Here is a 14,159-nt window from a genome sequence, read left to right as displayed (position 1 = left end):
GTAAATGGCAGATCTTTCCACACTCTGTATAAAACAAGGTCAGATAGGTCATGTAACTTGCCCACTCTTTTGATGAGGCTAGAGCTAAAGGAAGACTGCTTTTAGTATTGTCTCAATCTGAAGCCTAGGCGAGGGGAAAAAAGAAACAAAAAAATGAGCCATTATTGTTTTTGCAGAAACAATAGTTACCACAATACCAAGTATATCATGTGCTTTGGGAGGGCCCAGTAGAAGCTTCTCCCAAAGATGAACATGCTCTCATAACTCAAGAATAGTGTTATAGAGTGGAGGGTGTTCTGTAAAATGCACCAGTAACAGAGGTAGGACCACCTTTCCTTGAAGACCTTTACAGAGGACTTACGGAGGGATCTGAAAGTTACTTCGGAGTCTGTCTTGAATAGCCCTTCTTCCAGAGCTGTTACTGTCTAACCTTCAACTGTGAAATAATAGTCACAAAACTGCAGAGTGGAACTTCCTTATGGGCAGTTATTGTAACAGAAATGGCCAATCTGGAAGCTCCCTTGGAACTTCTATGAATATATTTCGAAAGTTTGTTTACCACTCCACCTGAAGCCATTCTTACCCATAGATCTGGTGGCATTCAGATCTTGTTTAGGATTTGAAAGATTAGGCAGAACGGAGGAAAGTCCTAAACATTCATCCCTTCCCATGGGAGATGGACTGCATCTGAAGATGAACTGGAGAATAATATGCTGCCAATTTGAGATTCAGGTAATCAACAAATCTATTAATAGTTGAGGAACCTTATAAGATGGAAGTTTTCTCGGAACTTAATACAGTAATTCAAAGACAAATCTGAACCAACTGTTGTCCTAGTCAGCTCAGTGTCTACTTTCACTATTCTTTTCACCATGGGATGCAGAAGGCTGTGAGGTGAACGACATTCACTTGTACCCAATGTTGCAGTCCCACCATGTTTATACAATAGACACTGTACATCTCTACAATCATAGAGACTGTTGATGGTTACTGTAAAGTAAGGCAATGCTAGATAAGCCACTTTCAGTTCTAGATAGTTTATATGGAACTACTCGCCTCCCTGTGACCAAGTTTTTGACACCTGTTCCTTCCCCAGTGTGACCGGGGGAAAATGGCAGGTATGGCTCCATTGCACATTTTTGGGCTTAGGTTTAAAATCACCTATGGGTATTTTAACTGGTCTAGGGACAAGCATTGCAAAAGTTAAATCAGCATTTCAATTTTTAGAAGAACCTGAAAGGTATAGCTTAGTCTCGTAGAGGGCGAAAACTCGTTCTTGTTACGTTGATACGAGTTGTTGCTGCTCGTGAAATGGCAGCCTCATGTCTCACTTGCGAGCGGGATGAAACAGCATTACGTCCATCTGGTGCATCTACTTGATGCCATGTGACAAAGGCACATAAATACAGCATTTTATTGCTCATTCCCTCACTGATGCACTAGGATGATATAACCAGATCTATAATTCCTAGTAGAGTCCAGCTGAAAAATCTAAATAAGTAGAAGTGGCCTTCCTTGGAGAGAAGCTGAAAACTCATTTTGAGGGGAAGACTTACCTTTAGGACCCCAAGGAGTCAAATGAAGATAAGAATTGTCGTAATTGTTGATAGGAGGACAGTAAGCTGCTTTTAATAAAGCCACTTCTGTACATGGTGAAGAAGGCTGACCTGTCAACTTTCAGAGTTGTTAGCTTAGGCATACATTTAGATAATACTTCTTAAATTCTCACCTGGGAGTGTTCTTGCAACACGAAGGAAAAACTCTGATCTTTAAAATCTCAACAAAAATACAATCTCCCGAGTTAATCACATTATTAAGGTTCATCAAGTCTGGAAAGACCAACGTAATACAGTATATATTGTCTCTTGCTTTAGTTGCAAAAGAGCTGAAGACAAAGTATCTACATCACTGTGCAAGATCTCGGGTTCAATAATCATAACAGGCGATAAACCATCAACAAGATTCATGCACAAAATGGCTGTCTCATTGGGGTATCAGATTTTTGGGAAAATAAATATGGAAGTATCTAAAAGAGAAAGGCCAGGAGTTGGGAATGAAGGCTTCCACTTTTTGCTTTCAGAAGAGAAAGATGTAGAATGGTAACAATCCAAGGCACCAACCACCCATTGAGATACTACTGCTAGAAAGTTATTGGGTCCTTTGACTGGCCAGACAGTACTACATTGGATCCCTCTCTCTGGTTTTGGCTCGTTTCATCTTTGCCGACACATACACAGGATAGCCTGGCCTATTCTTTACACATTCTCCTCTTTCCTCATACTGTACACTTGACAACACTGAAATTACCAAACAAGTCTTCTTCTTTCATGAGGTTAACTACTGCACTGAAATTGTTCAGTGGCCACTTTCCTCTTGGTAAGGGTAGAAGACTTTCTTTAGCTATGGTAAGCAACCCTTCTAGGAGAGGGACACTCCACAATCAAACCATTGTTCTCTAGTCTAGATTAATGCCATAGTCTCTGTACCATGATCTTCCACTGTCTTGGGGTAGAGTTCTCTTGCTTGAGGGTACACTCAGGCACACTATTCTATATTGTTTCTCTTTCTCTTGTTATTTTGAAGTTTTTATCCTCTTGTTATTTTTAAGTTTCTATAGTTTTTATATGAAAGATTTATTCTAATGTTGTTCTTAAACTTCTCTTGTAGTTTTTCCTTATTTCCTTTCCTCACTAGGCTCTTTTCTCAGTTGGAGCCCTAAGGCTTATGGCATCCTGCTTTTCCAACTAGGGTAGTGGCTTAGCAAGTATTAATAATAATAATAATAATAATAATAATAATAATAATAATAATAATAATAATAATAATAATAATAGTCTTCTTCCAATGACTATTTGATTTCTGCTAATGAGAGGGTGGTCAGTCACTGCAAAAATCTCAAATAGAGGTGAAGAAGCATCGCTACCACAACACCTAGGACACAAAGGATAGGGATAAAATTCCACTAGATTCATGAAAGTACCACAAGGACTACCTCTGAGACCAAGGCAGGTTTAAAGGTCACTCATGAAAGCAGAGAAAAGGGACAGTGATAATGCCTTAGAGACTGACCCAATATTCATATAAACAGCACCCATCCATGCTAGGACTTGAGAGTGCCAGGCAATGGCTGCTGATGACTCATCCGGTAATCTATAGGCTCTCCCAAAACTCCAATCCTTAGCTCAATAGGATGGTTGCAGACACTATAAGAAACTATCGAGCTTGAGCAGGGTTCGAACCCCAGTCCAGCAAATCACCAGGCAGGGATGTTTCTAATAGGCTACCTCATATTAACATGAAACAATAAAATCACAAATTTATTGAAAGTAAAGAAAAAAGCACAAAGCAAAAGATGAAGCGTTGCATGGAAAGCAATCAAAGTAATGCCAGACTGGATAAGCTACCTTACTATAGCTGCAGTCTCTAGATCTTACGATTCGAGGGCTGAAAATGCTGATGTTAATTGATTCATTCGTTCACTAGATATGCTTGGTGTAAGGCAACTACATCCGGGTCTTAGGGCAGCGAGCTAGTGCTTCCTTATGCACATAAAACCTTCCACCTAACCTCAGAGATGTGCACTTTGAAATTCAGCAAGAAACCACTAATTACACAACACCTCCCAGTCACCTGAGCAGGGGAAGGTTCTCCAAAGCCAATAATACGGCAGAGGATGAGGCTTATATCTTCATTAAAATAAGCCAGCAATTTTGGATGCGTGTTTGTTATAAAAAATCTTTCAAAACTATAATACAATCTGCTCTTTCTTAAGTCTTAGTCTCTTTCCAGCGAAGGGCAGATAACGTTGTAGAATAATTACCAAAATATAGGCATCTTTGAGAGAGAGAGAGAGAGAGAGAGAGAGAGAGAGAGAGAGAGAGAGTATATATGACTTCTATATAAAGTGGACAGTCAATGTAAGCAATTCATACTTGAAAATATTTATTCAGATATGTAGCAAAATTACATTTACATTTCATTGAATTCATTAATATCTAATTGCATTGATCGTTGCTCCCGTCCATCAACGACAGTTCGCCATGCCTACTCCGAGCCACGAATATATGTCTGGGGAAAAAGTCCCTCATCAGAATATACTATCAAATTAAAAATGCTAATTCTAAAACAGGAAAGTATCTTATTTAATTTACAGAGGCTACCAGTTCTTTTAAAATCAACAAAATAAACTATTCCAATCACTGGATTGCTCAACTGGGCAGTGTACCATGTGCACATAAAGTATTCCATGGTTGAGGTTCATATTGTAGATCTGATCCAATTTCAAAAACTTAAATCATTTTAATGGAGAAATACATTTTATTAACACCTTTACTTTCCCTTAAGCCTCTCTGCTATGCAGCAAGAAAGCTATACAATACTTCATAACTTACTATACAAACTCTATCTACTAATAAAAAACAAAAAGGCATAAGAGAACTACTGTGTGAAACATGCAAGATTACTAAACAGTGCATCATATACCTACTGGACGTGTCTCACAAAAATGCTTTCTGTCATCTGAGGTCAGTAGCTAATACGGGTGGCATTTTAGATACGGTTAATGTTCTTGTGAGCCTCATAGACTTCAATTCTAAACTACTGATAAAATATTACAAGTTACTTTATGCTAGCCATTAAACACTGTTGTGAGACACTTCTTACAATACACGATCCATTTTATCTAAGTGTCTCTCACTTATGAACAAGTAGTAATCACGTAGCACCATTTACAAAACTAAAAGAAACAGACGACCCTCAGTTCAGTAATTCTTTCCTGATTTTTGCCGGAAAAAATCTATAAATTTTTTTAATCTAATGTATTAAAGCATGGGTCCACAATAGATTATGGATTATCAATTCCATTAAGTTATAAAACCAAACATTCAAAATATCTTATACTGGTTATTCCTATAAGTATTTAACATAATTATATTTATAAAGCTTAAAGAGGCCTCTGACTTTTGTCTTAATCTATTCATTGGTCAGAATATTTTATTTTCATTTATCTATATATAAAAATAATGAATTAATGTCCGATGACTCACACCAATTACCAGTAAAGTAATTAATCATAATTCTTTCTATCTTAATTTGGTAAACTGGGGCATTGTAATCTGTTTCTTCTGCAGAAATTTAAACAAATATGTAAATTATTCTACAAGAACTAAAATTCAAATTAAACAAATAACTGAAATAGGAAAGGCACTTTCAACAAGTGTGAAAATTTGGTGTTCTTATCTTGACTACAAAATGTCAATATAATCCTGAATCTCACTACATTTGTAAATATACAACAAATCAGGCTTATAAAGTAATATGCACTGTACTATATATACAAGGAAAGGACAAAGATAACCAGGTATACCACAAAATGCCTTCACTGTTTCTCTGGACAAATACAGAAAATTACGTTCTTTCCAAACCTATACAAAGAAAAATCTAAAATTCTTAATAGCAAACACCTGTTCACAATAAACTGATGTGGGACACAGCTACATCGGGACTCCAGATTCAGTACAGCGTAAAGAAAAACTGATGGTAGGACGACAGACGTACCTCCCCACGGTGAATCTAATTCTTGCGGTTGAAGAAGTTCATGATGGCATTCATGCAATCCTCAGAAGTCCATCGCTCGACCAGGCGATCACACTCGGCAACATTGACCTGCAATTAATCAACACAGGTTGGGATTAGCAATTCAAGGAGTGCAACCGACAACAGACTACAGTACTAACTACTGTACAGTTGGCTTCATTAATTCTGGTACACTTCAGGGGAAGCTAAGGGGGTGTCAGACAACTGTACAGTTTAGCAGGTAACAATTGTTTTTAGCAAAAGAGCAACTGCTGGCAACTCTGTCTGTAAAACAAAGTCCCTGAGCTTGTAAATATTTGATCAAAACCATTTTTATCAATTGTATGAAATGTTGTTAAGCAAATAATATTTCTCTGTACAGTACAGCACTTAGCAAAATTAACAAAAAGGCTCTTGATCAAGTGTTTACAAACTCAGCGACTTTGTTTTACAGGCAGAGTAGCCAACAGTTTCTCTTTTGCTAAAGACATCGTCACTTGCTATAATGTCCAGCTGTAGTCTGGTGCGTCCTCCTAAATAGCAAGAGAATCAAATCTCGGGACAGAGAAAAACCAGGGAAAGACATCTTAGATTTGCACTTAACTTTGTAACTTCATTAACATCATTAGAACATTATACTGTAAATAAACTTGTGAAATATGATATTTTGATTATAAAATAAATTTTTGAATATACTTACCCGGTGAATATATAATAGCTGACGTCTCCGACGGCTCGACAGATTCCAAAAACTCGCGAGCGATCGCCATGAAGGTAGCGGGTGTGCCCACCAGCGCCGACTATCGGCCAGATACCGCATATACATGTAAACAGCTCCAGTTCTTCTCATCCCGCTGGGTCTCTATCGGGGAGGAAGGGGGGGCCTTTAATTTATATATTCACCGGGTAAGTATATTCAAAAATTTATTTTATAATCAAAATATCATTTTTAAATATTAAACTTAGCCGGTGAATATATAATAGCTGATTCACACCCATGGTGGTGGGTAGAGACCAGTATTAATACAGTTTACGGCGTATATGCTTAGAGTTTTTGACAGTTATATCATAACAAAACCCAAATAAATATAGGTACCTGGTAAGGAAGCTGACTCTGACGATTACTCTGCCTTGTTAGTCCGCTTTCCTCACGAAGCCCAGCCATCCTCTTAGGATGCTGAAAGACTCCCAGGAGCTGAAGTATCCAGGGCGACAACCCATACAACAGGACCTCATCAAAACCCTTAATCTGGGCGCTCTCAAGAAATGACATTTGACCACCCGCCAAATCAAAAAGGATGCGAAAGGCTTCTTAGCCTTCCGTACAACCCAATTAAAAACATTTCAAGAGAAGATTAAAAGGATATTGGAATTAAGGGAATGTAGTGGTAGAACCCTCACCCACTACTGCACTCGCTGCAACGAATGGACCCAGTGTGTAGCAGTCCTCATAAAGAGTCTGGACATCTTTTAAGTAAAATGACGCGAATACCGACTTGCTTCTCCAAAAGGTCGCGTCCATAATACTTCGCAGAGATCTGTTTTGCTTAAAGGCCACGGAAGTTGCTATAGCTCTTACTTCGTGCGTCTTAACCTTAAGCAAGCAACGGTCTTTTTCACTCAAGTGAGAATGAGCCTCTCGGATTAAAAATCTAATAAAATATGACAAAGCATTCTTTAACATAGGCAATGAAGGCTTCTTAACTGAGCACCACAAGGCCTCAGATCCACCTCGTAAGGATTTAGTCCGAGCTAAATAAAACTTCAGAGCTCTAACTGGACACAGCACTCTTTCAAGCTCGTTGCCTACGATCTCTGACAGGCAAGGTATATCAAATGACTTAGGCCAAGGACGAGAAGGCAGTCCATTTTTGGCCAAGAAACCAAGCTGAAGTGAACAAGTGGCTTTATCTGTAGAAAAGCCGATGTTCCTACTGAAGGCATGGATCTCACTGACCCTTTTAGCCGAAGCCAAGCACACTAAGAAAAGCGTCATGAGGGTGAGATCCTTCAGGGAGGCTGAATGTAATGGCTCAAACCTGTCGGACATTAGGAACCTTAGGACCACGTCTAAGTTCCATCCAGGAGTTGCCATACGACGCTCCTTAGAGGTCTCGAAGGACTTAAGGAGATCTTGGAGATCTTTATTATTGGACAGATCTAAGCCTCTATGTCTGAACACAGACGCCAACATGCTCCTGTAGCCCTTAATAGTGGGCGCTGAGAGGGAGCGAACATTTCTCAGATGTAGGAGAAAGTCTGCAATTTGGGCTACAGAGGTACTGGAAGAGGAAATGGATGATGACTTGCACCAGTCTCTAAAGACTTCCCACTTCGACTGGTAGACCTTGATGGTAGATGCTCTCCTAGCTCTCGCAATCGCTCTGGCTGCCTCCTTCGAAAATCCTCGAGCTCTTGAGAGTCTTTCGATAGTCTGAAGGCAGTCAGACGAAGCGCGGGGAGGCTTTGATGAAGACTCCTTACGTGGGGCTGCCGTAAGAGATCCATCCTTAAAGGTAGACTCCTTGGAACGTCTACCAGCCATTGAAGTACCTCTGTGAACCACTCTCTCGCGGGCCAGAGTGGAGCAACCAATGTCAACCTGGTCCCTTCGTGAGAGGTGAACTTCTGCAGCACCTTGTCTAGGATCTTGAAAGGTGGAAAGGCATAAACGTCCAGGTGAGACCAGTCCAGCAGGAAAGCGTCTATGTGGGCTGCCTCTGGATCTGGAACTGGAAAGCAGTAAGTCGAGAGCCTCTTTGTCAGAGAGAGTCGCAAAAAGATCTACAGTGAACCCTCGCTACTTCGCGGTTCGACCATCGCGGATTCACCACTTCGCGGATTTTTTTCATAACCCATGTATATACATATATCGCGGATTTTCCGGAAATATCGAAAATACCGCGATATGACCGATGGTGCGAGATTGGAGAAAGTAAGGAAAATTGAATCATGACTGATTTTCAATATAAATGAGACTTTGAGGAACAACAAAGATATCATTTGTTAGAGAGATAGAGAGAGGTAAGGAATGGGAGGTAGTGAAAAGTAGCCCACAGAGAGAGAGAGAGAGGTAGAGGTAAAGAGAGAGAGAGAGAGAGAGAGAGAGAGAGAGAGAGAGAGAGAGAGAGAGAGAGAGAGAGAGAAAGAGATAGGTAGAGAGAGAGAGAGAGAGGTAGAGAGAGAGAGAGAGAGAGATGGAGGGGGGTTTAAATGTAATAAACAAAAAAATTTGATAGGTTATAACACATTGGTGCTTATGTAATATCAACTGTATACTGTAGACGGTTTGAATAAGTTAAGAAATGGTATAAACGATACTTTGTTAGTGTATTCGTACACACTCAAGAGCGGCAGCTAGATGACAGCTGATCTAATCACAGCCAAAAGTAAAACAAAAAGAAGTCAACAATACTCGATTTTTAAAACACACCCGAAATTTAAAAACAAAAGTACAGGCTTTCTTAATGTGCAATTAACTATTTAAAGAGTGGCAATTTTCTAGAATAAAATGATATTTCTCAAAAAATAGTGGTTTGCTGATGAAATTGGATGCCGTATTTTTAGCTATGATTGAAATGGATGTAGACTCGGCCTAATTTTTTCGTTTCGTATTTAATTGACACTAAGAAAACTAATTTTAGTTTCTTCATCTAAATGTAAGTATTGTATAACACGAAGAGAGAGAGAGAGAGAGAGAGAGAGAGGAGAGAGAGAGAGAGAGAGAGAGAGAGAGAGAGAGAGAGAATGAATCAGCTGTTGTAATCAAATGGCGTGTTTTTGTTTCGTGAGAATTTCATCGCCACGACTATAACAACAACATACTGTACTGAACTTTACAGTATTATACAGACTACTGTAATATGATAAAGTAAAATATTTGTAATCTTTTTTATATGAAATGGGGATATTTTTTCTGTTTAAAATTTACATTTACGTATGTAAAACAACTCTCTCTCTCTCTCTCTCTCTCTCTCTCTCTCTCTCTCGTAGATTGTTTTCCTGCTTTTCTACGTATGTATGATTTTATATAGATACGGTAAATAATATTTGTAATAACATATTTTATAAAATCTTTTACTGTAATATCATTATTTATCACTTTCATCATACACGTTAAATTCCTTAGTTTGTTTACTGAGCGTACTTTATGACGCCGTCGTTTCAGGCAGCGTCATAAAGAAAAACATTCCATTTGGAAGTCCTAAGAAAAATTAAGGTAAAACATTAGTAATAACCAAATCAACATACTGTACTGAATAATCAATATAATCAATGCAAAAACTAACCTATACACAGATGTGTAAATGCGTTTGTTTCTTCATTATAATCAGAGATAAACGTAAACAAAACATTGGTTGCCATTTTTTATCATGCTTTTTGGCGTGTTTAGGAAACGCATGATATAAAATCGCCTTTAATATTCGTGCCTGTTTTAGTTTAGGGTGCTGTAGTACATGCATTAAGTGTTCTGTACATTAAAGGGTGGTTTGTTAGCAGTACTACGTACAAGGGAAGGTTTTAAAAGTCCGAATATACATGTTAAATAAATAGGTAAATATGATGTCACTACTTCGCGGAATTTCACCTATCGCGGCCGCGTCTGGAACCTATCTACCGCGATAAACGAGGGTTCACTGTATGGCGGGTTGACCCCATGTCATCCATAGCTTCTCGCACACAGTCTTATGCAACGTCCACTCCATGGAGATGACTTGTCCTCTTCTGCTGAGGCCGTCCGCCAAGACATTAATTTTCCTTGCACAAATCTCGCCAAAGGAGAGATGTTACATGCCTTAAATGGAGTTCCTTCTGATCCGTGGATCAAAGACCCGAGCCTTCCAGACTGTCCAGTGGAGCTCCCTAACCCAAATCCGATGCATCTGAAAACAACACATGGTTTGGGTTCTTGATCGCAAGAGAAAGACCTTCTCGAAGTCTGATGTTGCTGTCCCACCAAGTCAGACATGTCTAGACTGAGTTGGAGATTGGGAAAGAGATACTCACTAAGCCCTTCTCCTTGTTCCAATGTTTTAGGTGAAATTGGAAAGGGCATAGGTTGAGTCTCCCCAGAGAGATAAACTACTCCAGCGATGAAAGAGTTCCCACGAGGCTAGTTCAAACTCTTACAGAGCAACTGTTTTTCTCTTGCAAGTGAAGGACTTTTAACAGAGCTTGTTCCATTCTTGCGGGAGACAAAAAGGGCCGAAAAATCAGACACTGTATCTCCATTCCCAAATAAAGAATAGTCTGGGATGGGGTACTGTAAGTTACGACTTCTCTACGTTCACTATGAGACCTAGCTCCTTGGTTAGGTCTTATGTCCATTAGAGGCTCTCCAGACAGCGATATAATGACGACGCCCTGATTAGCCAGTCGTCAAAATAAAGGGAGGCTCTGAATCCTCAAAAAATGTAGAAAGCTTGCTACATTTTGCAAGGGCCTTGTAAAAACAAGAGGAGCAGGAATGAGGTCGGAGTACAGTGCTCGACAGTGGTACATTACTTTCCCGTCCACAAACCTCAGATGTAGTTGAAAGTTTGGATGAATCGGGATGTGGAAGTATGCATCCTGAAGGTCGAGAGAGACCATCCAGTCGCCTTCCCTTAATGCTGTCAAGACAGATTTGGTAGTCTTCATCGTGAAGTTTGTCTTGACAATGAACACATTGAGCGCACTTACATCTTAAGTACTCCTGCAGTGAACGTGGCTGCCAGATCATTGGAGCCATCCCTGATAGTCTTGTTCCTGCAGAGAACGTGGCTGTCAGATCATTGGAGCCATCCCTGATAGCCTTGTTCATGCATGACATAATTGTACAGCCAAACTTCAAACGCTCGAAAAACTCCTAACAGGAGATGGTCTAGCTCTGAAGCCGACCATAAAATCTTGGAGCGTCTCATGGCCAGGCGCCGGGGAGAGTCTATGAGGCTTGAGAAGTCTCTCTGGGCAGAGGCAGGAACTCCCAAGCCGAGAACTTCTCCCGTGTCATACTAGACGCTCGCTCTATAAGCCAGTTTAAAAGGAGGGAAAGCAAAGGCTGTCTCCCCCAAACTCCTCCTGGTGATCAACCAGTCGCCTAGCAAACGTAAAGCTCTCTTAGAAGAGCGAGAGAGCACTAGCTTAGAAAACAACGGCTTCGAAGTAGCTAGGCCTAGTGTAAACTCTGACGTTTAGGCGAACGAGGAGCAGCAGTTACAAAATGGTCCGGACAAAGATCCTTAAAAATCAGCATGATTTTTATTTTTTTTTTTTTATTTTTTTTTTTTTTTTAAAGTCCATAGAGGGCTGAGCAGCTTTAGGCTCCTCTCCGTCTGACAAAGTCCCCAAGGGAATATCAGTAGGAGGGGGATCAGCAACTTCCTCATCTGAAGAAACCTCGTCCGACAATTGCCGAGTCTCATGAAAAGGAGAGACCTGCCGCGGTGGCAATGCTTGACAGGCAAAGTCCATACGCAAAGGAGCAGCAGCAGCAGTCAAGGAAGCGACGTCATGTCGCTGCTGAAAGGACTGACCAGCAACAACAACAGGAGTTGATGGACGCTCGACGTCAAGTCGAGACTGCCTTGACTGCCTAGACTGAGCAGTCAAAATAACCCTTGACTGCGGTGCTTGACGCTCAACGTCAAAACAAGGCAACTGAGCTGGTTGGCGAACGTCCTGAACGTCAACACGAGACTGCGGCAGCGGCTGAACGTCAACACGAGGCTGCGGCAGCGGCTGAAAGTCAACACGGGACTGCAGCGAGTGAGGATCCAAGTCACGTGACTGACGTGACAAACTACCGACATCACGTTTCATAACGTCAAAAGGACGAGTAAATGCTCGTTTGGGCAGCTGACGGCCAGAGTCTCGTTTAGCGTAACGGCGACTCGAAAGCGAAGGTTCATCGTGAACCTGCTCAACGTCATACTTCTCCATAAGGGAGGCAAGCTTAGTCTGCATGTCCTGCAGGACAACCCATTTAGGATCAACAGGAGTCGGGACGGGCCGAGACGACGGTAACGTCTGTGTTGGCAAAACATTGCCTTTACCGCGACCCTCGGACCCCGTGTTACACTTGCGTTTAATAGGCGAACCGTCTTCCGACGACTGCAAAGGGTCAGAGCTGTTCCCATGGCTACAGCCAGGACGCTGGACCTGTCCTGAATGGACTGACTTCCGCTTTAAGGGTCTAGAAACTTTGCTCCAAGATTTCTTTTGCGAGAAGCCTTCGGATGACGAGGAGAAAACAGCCTCGCTCGTCTTATGGTAGGGGCGATCTTGCGAGACACGCCCGATACCACAGAGGGAACGTTTGTTCGTTGGTTAAAGCCTCTCGTCCCCTTAAGTCCTACGACATTACTTCTCCCTGGTGCATGGGAGCCTGAAAGAGGTCTCGGACTAGGTGAACGACAAGCACAAACAGACGAACCCTTGGTCGCAACACTAAAAAACACTTTGTGCAATTATCACTTTATCACTACGATTTTCTGTTTTTTGCACTTACTTCACTGATATCGTATTTTTCAATAATTTCACATTAGGCATGAATAAATGAGTCGTATAATGTAAGCACATTAGTACATGCAAAAATCAGTAAACATATATATCGAATAAAACGGAAATATATAAAGTTAAAAAGGATCAGTGACTGGGGAGGAGACTAAACACTAGTTCATTAAAGACTACGTTTTCAATCTCTCACCGTACAGTGCCTTGGGACGAGAATAAAAACTAAAAACGTTTTATCCTTTTTCCCCGTACAGAGACTTGGGACGAGCGTAAACTGAATCGAGAACAACGTTACTCGCTCCTAAACTCCCTTGGGACGAGAATAAAGATCGGATCGTTCTCTCTTCCTCTCTCTCTCTCTCTCTCCGTCTCTCTCTCTCTCTCTCTCTCTCTCTTGTCACATACAAGAGAAAAGCCCACTCACCCTTCGTCAATAAACAGGTTATTTGACCAAAGGAAAAAACTGAAAGGACTAAGAAAATGAAAATTAACAAGTTCCTTTAAATTAGTATTTAAAACATTACAGTTTGAAAGAAGAATGAACAAAACGTCAAAATCGATTTACTCTTTCTGCAAAGTGAAACCGTGATTCTCTCTTTCTCTATCGTAACGATAGAGCGCAAACTGCGTAGCATAAATAAACCAAACGTTAGTTCATCTTTGAAAAAAACAGCACGAAGACTATTCAAAGAATATCTTTCTAAAATATTTTCTAAAAAATATTCATTTCATAACTCTTACCGAGCAAATGATTTAAACTTAACGAAAAAAAAAAAAAAATTGAATGGGCTCAACGTTGTTTAACTTCGGTTTCCAAGTTAGGACCGCCTACATCTCGGAGGTAAAGGCCGCATATAAACAAAAACATAAAATTTATCTTGATGTTTAGTATAAATGGAAAGCTAATCGAAGAGGCCTAATAAAGGCGGGTGAGATATAAAATATATAGAGGAAAATCTATAATTATCAACAATAATTTTTAACGTGATAAAATAATTACTAAAAGCCTAAAACACACTTCCGTACACTGAGGGAAGGGTCGGCCATCTTTACTCAATGGAAAAAAAAAAACCAGAGATAAAAAAGCAAGG

The 14,159-nt window shown here is 40.4% G+C and overlaps 1 protein-coding gene across 2 annotated transcripts in view; it reads right to left on the bottom strand.

Moving 5' to 3' along the window:
• Positions 1 to 3,925: 3,925 nt before the first annotated feature.
• Positions 3,926 to 14,159, bottom strand: part of LOC137628882 (enoyl-CoA delta isomerase 2-like) — a 56,603-nt gene continuing 46,369 nt past the window's right edge. Inside the window, exons 9-10 of one of the 2 annotated variants that reach the window (XM_068360136.1) lie at positions 5,557 to 5,664; positions 3,926 to 4,068 (exon numbers count right to left, since the gene is read on the bottom strand). In XM_068360136.1, coding sequence (XP_068216237.1) covers positions 5,572 to 5,664 — 93 coding nt within the window. In that variant the 3' untranslated portion in view covers positions 3,926 to 4,068; positions 5,557 to 5,571. Of the gene's footprint in view, positions 5,665 to 14,159 lie in introns of both variants that reach the window. The other variant, XM_068360135.1, reaches the window with a different exon arrangement.

Source organism: Palaemon carinicauda, chromosome 36 (assembly GCF_036898095.1).
Source record: "Palaemon carinicauda isolate YSFRI2023 chromosome 36, ASM3689809v2, whole genome shotgun sequence".
Classification (NCBI taxonomy): domain Eukaryota; kingdom Metazoa; phylum Arthropoda; class Malacostraca; order Decapoda; family Palaemonidae; genus Palaemon; species Palaemon carinicauda.
Note: the sequence above shows the minus strand (reverse complement) of the source record. Positions and strands in the feature narration are given on the sequence as shown.